Below are 16608 nucleotides of genomic sequence, written 5' to 3'. Positions count from 1 at the left end.
GTCAGGAGCCTGTTTCCAGCCCAACAGCAGATCAGCCAGGGTAGCGGTGTGTGTCGTGCGTATGCTCCACACATGGTGCTCAAGGCAGTTCTCACTGGGTTTTTCATTAAATAGCAGATATAAAGTGAACGTTTTAAGTATGAGTTGACCGTATTTGAAGCATAAGAGTGATGAAAGTGATGCATTATGTCACTGTAACATATTGACATTATCAATTATGTGTTATTAAACAGCTTAGCTAGCTGAATGATTTACCTTGCGTTTAACTGCCTTTTTCAATTAAAGGTAGCAAATGCTGTAGAACCGGGGCACAGCCATAGGAACCATATATTTTCTCCTGTTAACACCAGCGCTGCTGACATGCAAGTGATGGGAGTGTTGGCATTTTGCTGCAGGCTCTAATGGGCTAGTTTAAATGGTCTAAAAAAAAAGTGATTAATGATTAGGAACAGGACTGTTACACAGCTTCACAGCTCTTTTCCTCAGCGCGTTTCCATTTATGTCAACTAGCTGTACACTTGGGAGGTGTTATTTCAAAGTAGTCAACACACCTTTTCTTTTTTTTTCTTTTTTTTCTGCTGGCATTTGTTTCTATTTCAGAGTTCCCTTTGGTTGGCCAAATGTATCTAATGTTTCCATAAAGTTGTAAGCTCCAGTGATACGGGAGGATAATCCGCAGGCTTTATGTCTGGTGACCAAAATCTGAACCGCCGAACTCTAAACATCATTTCAGAACAGTGAATGCAGTCTTTAACGTCGCTCTGTTTGCTCCTGTTTGGTTTATTGTGTTGGAAATCATTTAAAGGTTCCCCTCAAATTAATTGAAGCACTTTGTCAACCAATAAATGATTCTCTTCTGCTGTTCACTGGATTTAGCAGGAAGCAGTAATTTGTACATTAGCGCTGCTTTGTTTGTAGCTCGTAACTGTCCTCCCCCAAGCCCTCCCTTATGTACATAGATACACATACATATACATCAGTTACGTGCATTTCTTTGGGAACCAAGGTCAATAAGCACTGCAACAACACTTTGAACTCCACTGCTACCCCCCCAGCAACAACTGGCTGCCCAAATAAATTATAAAATAAGGTCAGAAAATTCAATACGCCGGTCTCTTTAATTAAACTTAGGATGGTGAGATATCTGGGATGTACAATGCAATGTCTTTGCTCTTCTAAGCTAAGGCAATATCAAACACTGAAGAACAGTAGAGATTGAACAGTCAAGGGGAAGATGCCTTTTATTTTTGAGAAGTTTATTTCTGTGCTAAGATCTTAGAGCTCATTGCTAAAAGCTACCATTCACCCTAAACTACCATGTTGTGGAGGGTCATGGATTTTCTTGGAACAGAATGTCAGATAGCATTTTAGTTACTATCATTTTCTCTTGGCTTTTTATTAGCGATCAAAATAGGAAGCTAGTAGTGATCAATAAGTCTTAAGTTCAATGAAGTTTTCTGAACAAGGAGCTTAAGAAAAAGGTTTATATAGTAATCTTGGGGGCAGATGGGAAGTGTGAGCTGGCTGATAGTGCGGTGATGTTGCAGAATACCATAGAATATAGTGGTATTGGATCTAGAGACATGTCTGCCGAACAGATTTGCTGTGTATGTAAGAGGAAGGAATGTGGCTCACTGGTGGAGCGTGTTGCTAAATTGGCTTGTCCTCCTTGAGTGGGATGCTCAGGATGGCACTGAAGCTCTTCTTCCTTATGTAATGCCATTCTTGGCCACCTTTGTCAAAAAAAACAGGTAGGCATGCTGTATGTCTGCTGTGCCTTTTTGCCCCCCCCAGGCTCCCGGTGGCCTTGACTCAATTGATGGTCTTCAACCAGAGCTGACAGGAGGAAGGGTCCTATAGGTGCTGTGGTGCAGTCTGTCCCATCTGCCTGGAGCAGGAAGCTGCAACCCGTGTGTGTGTGGTAGCGAGTGTGCACAGAAGTGTTGGTCAGCATAGCATCACTGTTTCAGATGGCAGCGGAAAATGTAGTTATGAATGGCTACAACACTTCTTTTTTTTTGCGATGACAAACAGCTACAAGCCCACCTGCACCATTTGTTGATGATTGGACTGGATGATCTTAGTGGCCTTTTCCAACCTTAACGATTCTATGAGTCTGTGATTTGGTCCCGTACTTCTGCCAGTCGTGTTGCAGACAGGGTTACTTGTTGCTGCTGAGGAGCTCTCCCCTGTTGCTTGAGGAGGGGATTTTCCAGCGATTTGCTCGTCGCGGACATAATGCAGTTTTCTGTGTGCCCCGGCCCCCTCCCTAAGGGTCTCTCTTTAGCCCCGATGTCAGCGCTCTCATTTTCCCTGCCCACCGGCGCGGCCCTTTCCCCTCGGTCCGCAGAAGCACCGCTCGTGGGCAGCTTTCAAAGGAGCCCACCTCCATATGGTTTTCCCCGATAATCCTTTATCCGCCATCTTCAGCTCTCATTCCGTCGCTTTCTTGCCTGTGGCTACGTTTCTCTCTCTGCATCAATTAGCACAGTGATTTATACAACAAGCAAGCAGTTTAGAGGTAATGGTACACAATTAACATCTCATTCCACCATAAAGGGTATGCTAAATACCCCCGTCACCGCTTTCTCTGCCTGGAATTGAAATAAGTGTTTGTCCTAATTCATACGCTATCTGATGTGAAGTGGGCCCGCTTTGTGCGGCGCTGCGCCATTAATCTAATTACTGATGGCTGCAAATGAAGCCCTGTCTGAGCGCGGGGCCCGCGGAGCGCAGCGCCTTTGTCGGGCAGCGCCTCTCCGTGAAGCGAGATGGAGCCGAGCGCGGCCCGGTGGGGCCGGGCGGCACCGCCGCCTGTTGCATCGCCGCTAATTGCCGCGGCGTGGTAAACAGCCGGCCGGGGGATAGAGCTGTACTGCGGCTGTCAGGCGGCTCGTCGGGAGAATCCGCCGTGTGCTGTTGTAGTAAATGATGCATCCTGATTGACAGCCGCCTTGAGACTGCGCTGATGGAGTTGTCAAAGCCGTGTGCGGGCGAGCTGCTCCCGGCCGGCCTTCCTCCTTCCCTTCTTTCCTTCCTTCGTTCTTTCCTTTTTCCTTCCTTCTTTCCTTCCTTCGTTCTTTCCTTTTACCTTCCTTCTTTCTTCCCTTCTGGCCCTGGAGCGGGTTCAAAGAAGGGCGATGAAGCTGGTGAGGGGTCTGGAACACAGGGCTGGTGAGGAGCAGTGAAGGAGCTGGGATTGTTCAGTCTGGAGAAGAGGAGGCTCAGGGGAGACCTTACTGCTCTCTATAACTACCTGAAGGGAGGTTGTAGTGAGCTGGGGGTCGGCCTCTTTTCTCATGTAACTGGTGATAGGACTAGAAGGAATGGCTTCAAGCCAGGGGAGATTCAGGCTGGACATGAGGAAATACTACTTCTCTGAAAGAGTGGTCAGGCACTGGAATGGGCTGCCCAAGGAGGTGGTGGAGTCACCAACCCTGGAGGAATGTTTGGATTTTGTGTTGAGACATGGTTTAGTGAGAACTATTGGTGATAGGTGGACGGTTGGCCTGGATGATCTTGTAGGTCTTTTCCAACCATGGTGATTCTGTGATTCTTCTTTCATTCTTCTTTATTTCCTCCTTTCTTTCCTTCCTTCTTTTGGTGCCATTATCCCATGCAGATGCTGGCATCAGCTCTCATCACCACCCTGCTGATATCAGCTGTAGAATGTGCAGCCAGCAGAAAGCCCCTGCGATCTGCAGAGTGCCCCATGGATGGATCTTTTCTGAGCAGAGAATCCTAGCCTCTGAAATAAGGTGATGCCCAGCACCCTGTGCAGTATGGCATAAATACACCACTCTCCTTTTCAAATAATGGAATCACAGAATGCTCCACTTGGGAAGGAGCCCATAAGGACCATCAAGTTCAACTCATAATGCCCTGGTGGAAATGTAAGCCAGGCTGTAGCTGATTCCTATGTTAAAATGCAGAACAATTAATAATAAAAAAAAAAAGGCAGTGAGCTCATTGTATTCAGCTCTGGAACACTGCTTCTTATTATCTTCATGAATGAATACTGCATGGCATATTCCTCATGGGTCTGCAGTGGTCAAACTCAAGGTGACAACAGTTAAGTGACTTGAGATGGGAGACCGATTAGGAATGATAAATGGGAATTGTGTGGCCACAGTTAATAAATGTCATTGGTTCCAAAAATGACACTGTAAGATTACTGAAAATAATTAAGATGCACAGCAGTTTCTGTGCTGAAATGTGAGCTGCATAGGATTTTCACCCCTCTGACCACAAGAATGACAGACATTTGGAAAACATGGTTGAGCATTAGGGAAAGCACACTGAAAATCCACATCTGGTCTGCAGTCCAAACAATGTCGTAATAACACATGGCCACTGATACATTAGATTGCTCTATAAAATCTCCAATGGAGTTTGAACATTTACAGCTTCTGGAGACATGAGTTTCAGGTGTATGGGGAAGATCATATTTAATAAACTAACGTGAGTTGTAACAGAGCGCAGTGTGGAGCATTTCACTGAAGGCAATGCAGTGTGCTGTTATACCCAGCAAGGGGACTGCATCTGTACAAGGAACAGAACTCATTTTTAAGTAAAAATGAGGTTCAGGTGTGCCCTGGCCACCTCTTCAATGGCAGCTGCTCTGCTTCTCACCTACTTGATGTAGGAGATCAGTACGGCAGCAGTGTTAATCGCGCAATGGAGAAAGATGGGGATGTTCTCAATGGCGGTGGCATTGCTGTGGCTTCCCCAGGGCACCGTGGTCTCCCACAGCCACAGCAGCCCCCGGGGAGGTGAGAGATGCCCTGAGAGGTGGGGAACAGCCTCACAAAAGGCTGCTGTGCGGTGGCTGCTGGGGCTGTCGGCAGCAGGGGTACATCAAAGGCAGTCCTGGAGAAGGAACCTTTCTTTGCTGCTTTGCCTTTTTATATTAGCAAAAGTCATTTGTGTACCGACTGTGCCAAAAAGGGCCCTTCCCCGAGAAGTTTACTGTTGTTATTTTTTACTTTCTGATTACAGTAACTTGCTTATCCCCCAAACAGACCGAAGAACAATAAACAAATACAAAAAGAAAAAGAACAGCTCATCAATAACAAAGAGCTGCGTTTTAAAGCTTTGAGTGCCCGGGCTCTCACATCTCCCTCCAAGCAAAGCAGGAGCCCTGCAGAGAAAGGAATCCAAGAGATACGAAAATTATAAAGACAGTGAAAACAATGTTTGGTTGGGAGGTTTCAACTTGCTGCGTAGAGCTGGGCTTTGCAGTGCAGCTCACCGAGGGACGCAGCTTTCCCCCCTCTGCTGTGGGCTGTGAGTGCAGGGGGGGGGGGGTCTGTGCAAAATGCCATGGTCCAGCTGAAGGCAGAAGGTTCAGCTCTCCCTTGGAGCTCACATTTTGAAATCGGGCAGCCCAGAAGCGGTGATGTCTGTCTCTGTTAGTGGCTGAAAAACGAAATGGCATCCACACAGAACCCTTTGGTATCGTATCGGAATTGTCTCCTGCGTGAGGCAGCGACGCAGCCCATGAATTTGACTTACTTATTTCTGTTTTCTTCCTTTTTCTTTTTTTGTTGTATTTTCAAACTCCGAGTACAAAGAAGACACCAACCACGGATACTGAAACTGTGCAATTTGGTGCAATTATATCCCCCCCCATAGATTTAATGAAGGACTTTTAAGTACAATTTATCTTTGATAAATAGTCCCTCTGCACAGAATGTTTATTAGATTGACAGCAGAATACGCTCAGCGAGCTTTTTTTCCGTGCCACTTATGACTCAGACGAATTTTAATAGGAGTAAAAAGCTTTTATTTGCACGGCAATTTCACTTAAGGATCGTATCCTTCAGAAGCTGGCAGACACTTGTGTGTCGTGATTGCAAAACAGACACTCAGCAGTGAAGAAACACGGATAAGATGTTATTATTTGACTTGTCACGCCGCTGCAGTTCTATTTGCAACTTCTGTCATCAGATCTCCTCTGGGCAGCCTCCCTTCTCACACAGCATCCGTGCAGGCGTGCACACATGCACACGCGTGCACACACATGGCACATGCACTGTACTTTTAGGGAAGGAAACCACAGGACGCCCACCAAGCATCGTTACGCGTGCGGGGAGAGCTGAGCGTGGTTTGGTTCTGGGAATACAAGTTCCACAGACCTCAGCAGCACGGCGATGTGCCTGCGGGAGGCTGCGGGTTGGAGCAGCTTTCTGCATACAAAATGGTGTTGCCCGTTACGGTGTCCTAACCATGGTAACCAGGGCGTGGGTTTGGGAAGGGGTCCTGGCACCTTCCCTGCTGCAGGAAGTATCCTTGTAGCATCCATTGCATTACCCGGGGTGGTTTGTTTGACCGCCTTTTTTGCTTTTCCATCACAAATAGAAGCTTTTCTCACGCCGTTTTGGGGATGATGGTCCCCCGCGACCCTGTTTTGGTTGGGCTTTGGAAGCTGCTTTTTAGGGCTGTCACTGCCTAACTGATCTCCTTGTGGTGGCATTTCCAAACGCGCAGTTCTGCTTCCGTAGGCAGAGGCCCCTTTACCTTCGCCATAAGGGAATCGGATTTTTTCTGTCGGTGCAAAAATGAGAAGTAAAGACGTTTTATTGCTAATAAAACAATAGCTAATTGTTTCGGAAGAAAACATACTGTTCGAAGCGAGGTGTTGAACTTTACATCAGCAAAATGCGCATTTGAATTGTAAATGCGCCTCACCCGACGCTGCCGATTAAAACCTTTGTTTAAATTAGGGAGAAGCGCGGTGCCGGCTTCGCTCGGCGAGGCACGGCGTAGCGCAGAGACCTGCTGCCATCTGCCGATCTCCGCGTTCATCTGCACGGGCTCCGCGATGTGCCCGGGGAGCTGCATCGGGGAATTGCCAAAGGCGTTCAAGTTTTTAGGAGCTGAAAGCCTGGAGCTCGACGAGTGCACACACCAGGGTGTTTTCCGAAGTGTTTTGTTTGGAGGATGCTCTTGGGCAACTGGGGCTCAGTGCTGTTTTCCATTTTTGTAGTAAGCATGATAGAGGAAATGCTCTTCTATGTCTTAAGGCAAATAACGACTGCCAAATGATTTTTATTACGGATAAAATAGATTCAGTGCCACCAAAGTATTCCATCCCTCTACTTGTGCATGGAAACTGGAAGGGAAATTGGTTATTACGTTCCAATCTGAAATGCTAAACAAGTTATTCTCTGCAAAGCTTAGGTGCATGATCAGAAGAAAAGCTTAAAAAATAAAAGCAGTATTTAAGACTCATCACGTTTATTTAAAAATCAACACTAAAAACCTGTCTGTGTGTCCCTAAGGGTCAGTTTCTAATTGGACGCAGTGTTGGAAATGAATGCCACAGTTCTTATCCATCAACGTTACCATGCAGTGGGCACAAGGATGTTAGTGTTTGGTACATTCGTGTCTCCCCTCTGCACTCCCACTTTGGAAAATGAACCCAACATTTCTTTACTGCATTTGATTATTTCCTTTTCTGTGCTCTTCGTTGCTGTTTAGGGTCACGTATTTCTCTTTCCACATCCTGAAAATGAAACCAAATAAGGATTTCAAGCAGCGATTTTTGGGCACTCCAGCAAAGAATAGATAACAGATGTATTCTACAGAAACACGCTGCCAAACAGTGCGGCTTGTTCACTGGAATCCACGGAGGTACAACGTGCTAAACCCTTTACTCTTTCTGTCCTTTAGTACAAATTGCAAGTACTGACAAAGGCTGCAGCAGAGCTGAGCAAGTACATGCCAGAGAAAGCAGCAGAGGACACCTCCAGCATCCTGCGGTCGCCCATGCCTGGAGCAGTGGTGGCTGTTTCTGTCAAGCCCGGAGACATGGTAAGAGATGGGATCTATGTGTCTGTGTTTTTGCTATATATTCTGCACAAATTTCTCCGTGGTGCAGCTGAAACTGCAGGTCACAGGGGTTCTAACCTCACCTGTGGAGTAAAGCTGAAAGCTTTCCTTTGTTTTTCATTTAAATGATAAAAGGAGGAACTGTTCAGGTTTAAAAGGGATGTTTTTGGCTGGCTACAGGTCCACAGCTTGCAGTACAACCTCTAGATTGGTTTTGTGCCTTGAAAAGGGGAAAAACATACCTGTGCATGTGAATACGTGTTTATATGTGCAGTTAGTGGCAGAAACATGGGGTTGCTGGTTTTTCTGCCATGAAACAAAATATTACTAAACACAAGGGATAAAGCATAAGTGTTTTCTTGGGTTTTGGTAGCGTTTCATGAGTTGTGGCTTTTCTGAACTGAGAATTCCTGCTCTCCTACGGGAATTCCCTTGTCCTGCACAAAGGATGAAGTTGACATACTGAAGGGTAACAGAACAGACTGCTGCTGTCCTGGGGATTCCCAGTGCTCCCTACCTGGCCCTGAGCTGGAAACAAGTGGAAACGCAGTGTTTTAGAACTGCGTGTAACTACTTCCTCATATTCAGCTTTATATTGCATTCATTGTATCAAACATCATTTCTAAGGTTGGGGCCCTTGAATGGATCTCTTGTAACCATGAAAAGCAATAGAGGAAATATTATCAAGAGAGAAATTCCTTCAAATGACACTCAGCTATCTGCCTTACATTTGTGCACATACAGCCATACAGATATGTGCACACACACACCCAGTCTGCACCTTTAAAAGCAGCAATATTCAATTAGGGCTGATGGACGGGGAGCAGCAGCAACCAGTTCTTTGTGGGGAGTGGAGGGGAACATTTGGAAGGGAAGGATTTGGAGCCTTTTTATAGGCTGATATTTATGCCTTGTTTTGGGAAGGAATAAAATCTGCCACGTGTTGCATCTTTCTCTTGAAGAATGCTCTGTGTTGTTTTGAAGGAATGGAACCAGTGGGGAAGGAGGTCAGAGCCAAAGGGATGTTAACTAACTGAGTCTGCCTCCACAGACCCACAAGCATCAGAGCACAAGTTGCTAAATAACATGTGGGGATGTTTTCCTGTTCTCCCCTCCTGCAGCTTCTTGCTGGAGGCACTGAGTGGTGGAGCATGGGAACAGCGTAATCTGTGTTCTGCTGACCTGAGCTCCTTGGTGTTTTCATTGCAAAAACACATTTCGTCTTATCGAAAAGGGTTTTGCTTACATTTTTCCTTTTCAGGACTCGTGTCAAAACATTAAAAGAAAAGGAAAAAAAGGACAAAAAAAAGAAAAAGGGAGCGAGGGAGATGAGAGTGGCATGGTTCTGTGCAGTAAGCAGCGTGGCTCAGAGCACACCTTGGCTCTGCACAGCTGTCCAGTGGGCAGCACCAGGTGGCCTCGCTCTCCTCACACCATCTCTGCCACAGGGAAGGAGCAGCTGGTGAGAGATGTCTGTGGATGGATGGCTCTCACTCAGTGCCTGTGGCTCTGCTACAGGGCAGCGCACCCAGCCAGGTAAAGCATGAGGTGTTTGGGAGCCCCTCTCTGCGCATCCTTAACCAGAGGAGAGGTGATGCCGCTCTCTGTGTTCATTTTCCTTGCTTGATGCATAATTTTCCTTCAAGTACAGTGCTCTCGTTTGGCTGCTGCTGGTGAAGAATACTTGGGGCTGGTGGAGGATTGTGTGAGCACCCTCCCTCCAGCTGCTCTGATAGGCAGTTTTCAATTCACTTCTGCCAGAAGACAGTGCATATGCAAGGAATTTATTTTCTTTTGTCTGTAAGATGATCTGTAGATCTTAGGAGCACAGTGGGGAAGGGCTTGTTGTCATTCAGAGAGAAGCAGAACTTGCCATGCTGCCAATTTTTCAGCTTTTTCGTTACTTTCTACTTTCTTTCTTTTTCTTCGTGCGATCGGAGGGCTGCAATTAGTTGTCACTCAGTTATTCCTGGAAGCACAGTGCAGCCACACAGAAGCATAAAGCACACCAACAACAAAACAATCCGAAATCTGGAGGAGCAAAAAGAAGGTTAACATTATTTAGGGCAAAAGACTTCAACTGAGCTTACACCCTTCCTGATGGCGCAGTGAGGTTATGTAGGAAATATCAATTTGAAGGGGTATTTGTGTGTTTATTGTTTCAGCAGATCGCTGTGAGCACTGCTTGCCACAGAGCAAGCCTTGGGCTGTCCCAGCAGCCTTGTGGTCCTTACTCTATTTTGACCCATGACTGTAGGCTTTGCTTTTCTTAGTTTTGTGTTTACTTTTAGCTGTGTGTCTTCGTTGGTCGCTTTCCTGTCGTAATTAAATCGGGTGGAACAGGTGGCATTGCTAAGCCCAGCACTGGTCAATAGGCCAACACAGCGCCGAGGGCCTCATTCACATTAATGGCTTTTTTTCCCCCCTCCTCCAAATGTAGAAGGAAAGCACCTCTGGACAAATGCTCCATCATAACTTAATCTTCGTACCTCTACAGCCGAAAAAAGAGAAGTTAATTATTTTGGTCTAGATTTCTAGATTTCCTCTCTTCTTGCCAGTAAGGTAACTCTGTCTTTTGGAATTTGAGTGGTGATAACTTGAGAGCTGCATTTTGAGCTGCGTAACGTCCTGAACACTCTCCACACATTCAAAGCTGCCGAGGAAGGCACTTTCAACTGCATTCAACCTCTCTCCCGATTTATCAGTTGTTATTCTTCAGACAAATAGAGAAAAATGCCTTCTCCACAAAATTTTCTGTTTCCCGAGCCCAGAAAAAGTAGTAGGTTCTTGCTGTGGGAAGAGATCCATTTCACTTGACCTCTGCTGCTGGAAAGCAAAGTCATGCCAAATGCTTCCTAATTTCTGAACGTGCGGAAGAAAAGGTAGAGCTGCATAGAGTTGCTATGAGCCAGGTGTGCACTGCTTTAAGAATTGTTTGCCCTTCAGTCCTTCAGGTTTAAATAAAATGCCTCTTTCTTATCTCACCCCGTAATCCAAGTGGTAGGAATTTATAAACATAGATAACAACCAGGGAAAAGTGTAAAAATGGATGTAAGTAATGGTTTCATATTTATATACATAAATGTGTCCAAAAATGGTCAGGAAGAGATGTCTTTTTTATAATGCTAGTTAATAAGTGATTTGTGTGTATGTGTTTGTTGGGAAAAATGCACTCTATTGGTAAACAGGAGATGAAAGCATTTTCATGGGAAATTTCAAGAAGGAAAGCATTCATGTGTTTCCCCACTCCTGTAACTCAAGGCTTCGAGTAATTTTGCTGTGGTTGCATTGAAAGTTGCTACAATAGCATTAGTGTGATTTTTATATTTGACAAAAAGATTTTTCTTCTGTATCTTTGTGCAATTACACAGCCTAAGATTTGTGTTTGAGTAATTAAGAATGAATTGCTGTCCCTATGCAGAAGTACAAATAGTCAGCGTTGCTTGAGTTTCTTCATAGAATCACAGAAGCCTTAGAGTTGGAAGGAACCCTTGAAGGCCATCTAGTCTAACTCCCCTGCAATGAACAGGGACACCGCCGTTAGATCAGGTTCCCTGGGGGAAAATGCTAACTTCTTTGGAAAAGAAATCATAGGCTTCTATTTTGGGGGGATTTATTGCCTTTTGGAAAGCCAAGCAACTCTTCAGCCATGGCTGAGATGTGTTGGGAGCATGGCGTTGCTGGGACTAAGCAGCACGAGCATCCCCCTGGAGGCGTGCTGCCCTGTATCGCTTCCCCCGGTGCCTGGGGGTCGCAGTGGCAGCGGGGACGTGTGTTTGGGATAAGTGGGAGTGCAATGGCCGGTGCTGGTTGCTGTCAGGGGGCCAGCACTGACCTCGGGTTAATCAGGGGTCACAACATTTGGGACGTGCTATCTGCAAATTCGTTCTTGAAAGGAGTGCTGCAAAAAAAAAAAAAAAAAAAAAAAAAAAAAAAGGTTGATAATGATTTGTCAAGTGTATTAATTGCTGCTAATTATTTTTGCGACTCTGTAGCTCCTGTTTTCAAAGTTAATTTGGAATGAAGGGAAGGCCCGCACTAATTATTTTACATGGTGATGGGCAACGTCAAGGAATTTCAATTGCTGCTCATCCAGTTCCCCTCAATTTGTTTTCTTGTTAGATGCTCAATGCCAACAAGTCAGAGCAAAAGAATGGAACAGAAGGGGAATGATACCAGTGTGAGCTGAACTTAGACAACAAATAAACAACCCCCAATTTTAGTAAGGGTTTTTACACAGCAAATGCGTACCTAGTTGCTGTGCAGTGGTTTGGCATGGGTGCAAATGAGTGTTTGTGATTATTTTGCAGAAGCATGCAAGCCAGGGTAGCTGGATTTCCTGTGGCACAGTCTGGCATTGTCCCTTTCACTCAGAGGACTCAGTGTAATGGAAATCACAGGGGTTGTTTACCGGTGACTCCCCAAAGCTTGGAAAGAAGATACCCATAAAATCCAATTCCCCCTTTGCTTTTAAGCAAATGGAAGATCCTTTCTGTTTAGAGCCATCACTGTTTTTTTGTGTTTTTTTGTTTTTTTTTTTTCCTTTGGATCTGAGAGCCTTAAAATGTTATGCATCAGCGGAGCACCTGCGTTCTAAATGTAATGGTCTTCAAAATGTAATTGAGGGATTTTCACTTTTGCAGGCAAATCAGCAGGGCTGATATCGATCCGCCTTTTTAGGGAGCCGCAGTGCACCAGAAGGTGATACTGTAGAGGGCCCCGTAAACCCTCGGAGCCTTCTGTCTAATTTGGCAGAAAAACACAGAATGTCGGACAACAAAAGAACGATCCGATTCCATAAGAAATCTTCATCCCTCCCACCTCCTTTTCAGAAGACGGGGGGGGGGAAAAAAAAGAAAGAAAGAAAAAAAAAAGCAGACAATTTTTTCAGCTGCACACACAATGATTTGGTGCTCACTCTTGCATTGAAACAGTTGCTGTCAGAACAGGCAGGAAACAGTTTTCTTTTAATTGCTGAAATCATTCGGAAGTGCTTCATGCACGGCTTCTATACAGCAGATGCTGTGCGTTAATTGGCCTGTGTAGGGCTGACCCAGGGTTCCTTGCAGCGGGCCCAATTTTAGGCAGAGGGTTTAAATAGCTTATTTTTGATTTTGTGTAACCTGGCGGACGTTAGGAGCGCAACCCGCTCGCACGTGGGGTGTTTCATGGTCTGCACTTTCTAATGTCATGTGGGCTTTGAAACCCGTGTTTCCCTGGTAATGTACGAGCAGCAGGTAAGCTCTAAATACCATCCATCAGGAGCTAATTTTTTACCCAGATACTCCAATGACTGATGAACCTGTCTTTTGTATGAACGTTCAGCGCAGGAGAAAGCCATATGCCCCTGGCACTGGTTCCTATGCATTCTTTACAGTTTGTAGCGAGGAGATGAAGGCAAAACCAAACCCTTACATTTACGCATCTCTCATTTATTTAGCAGTTAGCGCTTTCTAAAATAGCTCTGTTTTTTGCCAGTGAAGGGAGATTTGGGTCTCTTAAAGCAATCTGACTCCCACCACTCGCTTTCTTTATCAGGAATATTCCCGCACACCCTTAATAGGGAACCTTGTTTTGCTACTCCCCGTCTGTTCAAAACAGACCTCAGCCCATTAGAAGGTCCTCCCTTGTGTGGGAAGACCACAGCTGTTACTGTAAATCTCATCCAGTAACTGTATCACCCCCATTTTGTGGCTCTGAAGGATGAAATTGAGAAATGGAATACTGTGCAGTCATCCTTTACGTCTCCAATTTTAGGCCTTTGCACATCATTTTCATGCTTTTATTCCAAATCAAACGACATTAGTGAGCAACACCACCCCGTGCTAAATGCCTGGTGTCTGGGGCGGCCTCGGCGAGCTTTGTTTTTGGAGGCATTAGGATTTGGGGGGCCCTCGGGCTTTTGTTGGTGGGGGATTTTGTATTCTATTATTTTTAGTCCCTCTTTCCCTTCCTGCCACTTTCCCCCTCCCATCGCATCTTTCCAAATTGTCAAAATTTGTCTGAAAACAGCAACCCCGATGGTGGCAGAGTGCCTAAGATGGAGGACGCTCGGTTGTGGCTCCAGGGAGCGAGGGCCATTAGCAAACACAACTTTACAAAGGTTTCTGTCTCTTTAAATCCCCGCGAATAAAGTGGATCTAACTTCTTACGGAGGATACTGGGGGCTTTAATCAGAAATAAGAAGTGGTTTAAATCATTAGCACAACAAAGCAAACTATAAGCTTGAAGATAAAAGTCTCAAGGGAAGGAGTCCTCTGAAAATAAATGGGACTTGATAGATTTCCATATCATTTATAACTTCCCTTAATTACACTTGGAAGACTTGCCAGTAAAACTGGAAAATTGGCAGCCTATATCCATTATAGTAATTTTGCCAACCATGGCAAGCAGCTGGCTTTACTGGATTTTATTTCCCATCACTCACAATTAATCATCAGCTGGAGATGTCTGAAACTCCTCAAAACGTGGCAATGCTGTGTGACATTCGGGCCTCCTTAACATGCTAAAATCTGCTGAGTAAATGGGCCGAGCTCCCCTCCCAGCGTACTCATTTGGGTGCGAGGCGGGCTGCCGCCTAATGAGGGCCACTCGGAGCATCGGATGCGAACGTGAACCCTGACCCCGTGTCAAAGGAGAGGACGCCGCGAGCTGGATGAAAGATGCGGGATGCAGCTCTGCAAACTTTGCAGCAATTAGGCGGGGCGCGGGGAAGTGCATCAGCTCTGATTGGGTTTATCAGAAAGACTTGTGGGGCCTGTGAGCAGTTTCCACGCCTCGCTCTGAAGACGCCCTGTCACAATCGTGAAGTCCGTACCGGGTGATGCACAGAGGTCTGAGAAAAGTGTTGTGTGCTCATGGAGATCCCTGGCAGTGGTGCCTTATCACTGGGTGCGCCTCCTCTTTATGCCCTTTATGCACGGCCCTTTATGCTTCTTTATGCAAGCGGGGCAACAGTGCTGCTTCTCAGGTTCAGCTTCTGCTCCTCATCCCCTATTGCTCAGTGGGGAAAGCGCTCACCCAAAAAAGATAAAGCACATCGCGCAGTCCCTGGAAAGAAAGAGGGCCCGTCTATTTTACCCAGCTCCCATCAAGAGGATTTCTGTTTGCTTTCCATTTGCCTGTTTTGACAGATTTGAGTCGTCACTGAAACCTCTCTGCGCTGAAACGGTGGTTTGCAGTGATGTACCATTCTCTGAAAGAAGGAACTCATACAAAGAGAATCCCGCCTTACAAACCGGACAGATAGATCCTTAGATAAGTGAGTTGGAAGGCAAGAAATTGTACACATCAATGCGGCTTTCATTTACAGTCCAAATGACAGGCAGAGGGATATGTGCAATTATGTAATGAAAGAAATTGGACAATGCCCAAAAGGCTGAAAAAGAGAAGAGGCAGCTTCTAGTGCCTCATTTTAGGATTTGTTGCCCTGCAACACAATGAGTGGTGCTGCAAAGATTTAACATAAGAACGGTAATTAAACTTCTGGGCTTAAGTGACTCTTTTGCCAAAGTAATTTGGAACAAATTGCGCATTGTCACAAGTACTGACACAGCATTTTAACACGTGCTGTGTACTCAGAGTGCCTCCTTCCTTTCAATCAGTGCAACTGTGGGATGTTTACCAGTTACTTGGCTATATAGTTTGTTAGCTGGGTGGATTATTTCCTTCCCAGACACCAATTCCTTTTGTCATCAGCCCAGCAGGTAGTATGTAAAACACAAATTTTTTGTTGTAGAGAAAGGTGGGAAATGGAAAAATTCAAATTCACAGACATGTCCATGCTGTGGCCACTCGTGTTTACTGGTGTTCTACTGCTGCGCTGCAGATCTATGAAGGCAACTCTGTACTTTCCCAGTAGCTGTATTCTCAGAACTCTGTTCAGACAGTTGCTACAGGACATGCGTGTGCACCATGGTGGTTTGACAACCTGAGTCACACTGGACTCAAAAGGAGAGTTCCCTGTGCCCTTGAAATTACACCCCCAAGTTCAGATCCACATTCTTCAACACCTCAGTCTTCGGCAACCCCAGAGCCCGGGGGCACCTGGCTAGCAGAGTTTAACCAGAGGATGGCAGATTTCTTTCTTTCTGAAAGGTCCTATACCAAACCAAACCAAACCAAACCAAACCAAACCAAACCAACGTTCTTGTCTTCTCTTCTTTTTTAAACTGAAATAGCTATTCCTAGCTTCCTGTTAACCTTACAGCTGTCTGGAAGTTCAGAGCAGGCTGGAGAGAGGCTGAGCAGTGAGGCAGGGGGAGGAAGAGGGAGAGCAGGAAGGAAGGGAGCGAGGCTGCGCAGAGGAGCAGGTGTGCAAGAGACAGACAAAGACAGGGAGCAGGAACAGAGGTAAATAACCAGGGACAAAGCATGAGTCTTTGGCACTATCCTCTGAGTTGATGCTGCTGCTGACTTAAACGCTCACCTGGAGCTCGAGATGGCATTTCGGTAGTCAAAGAGTTGGTTACAAAGGGAGGTGGTGGAGTCTCCTTCTCTGGAGATGTTCAGGACCTGCCTGGATGCCTACCTGTGCGACCTGCTGTAGGGAACCTGCTTTGGCAGGGGGGTTGGACTCGATGATCTCTGGAGGTCCCTTCCAACCCCTATGATTCTGTGATTCTGTGTTACCCTTCTGGATCTGGTTACTGTGCAGTGCTCCCGGAGCAAACACATTCCATCTCCAGAAAGCCCATCAATAAAACTGCTGTTGGAAAAATGATACACGACCATCTCCATGACGTGGCTGGGGGATCCCCGGCTCACACGAGGGGT

The 16608-nt window shown here is 45.9% G+C and overlaps 1 protein-coding gene across 1 annotated transcript in view; it reads left to right on the top strand.

Annotated features, from left to right (window-relative positions):
• PCCA (propionyl-CoA carboxylase subunit alpha) overlaps positions 1–16608 on the top strand; it is a 265701-nt gene that overhangs the window by 245496 nt on the left and 3597 nt on the right. Inside the window, exon 22 of the mRNA XM_048933195.1 lies at positions 7675–7815. Coding sequence (XP_048789152.1) covers positions 7675–7815 — 141 coding nt within the window. The remainder of the gene's footprint in view (positions 1–7674; positions 7816–16608) is intronic.

Source organism: Lagopus muta, chromosome 1 (genome assembly GCF_023343835.1).
Source record: "Lagopus muta isolate bLagMut1 chromosome 1, bLagMut1 primary, whole genome shotgun sequence".
NCBI lineage: Eukaryota > Metazoa > Chordata > Aves > Galliformes > Phasianidae > Lagopus > Lagopus muta.
Note: the sequence above shows the minus strand (reverse complement) of the source record. Positions and strands in the feature narration are given on the sequence as shown.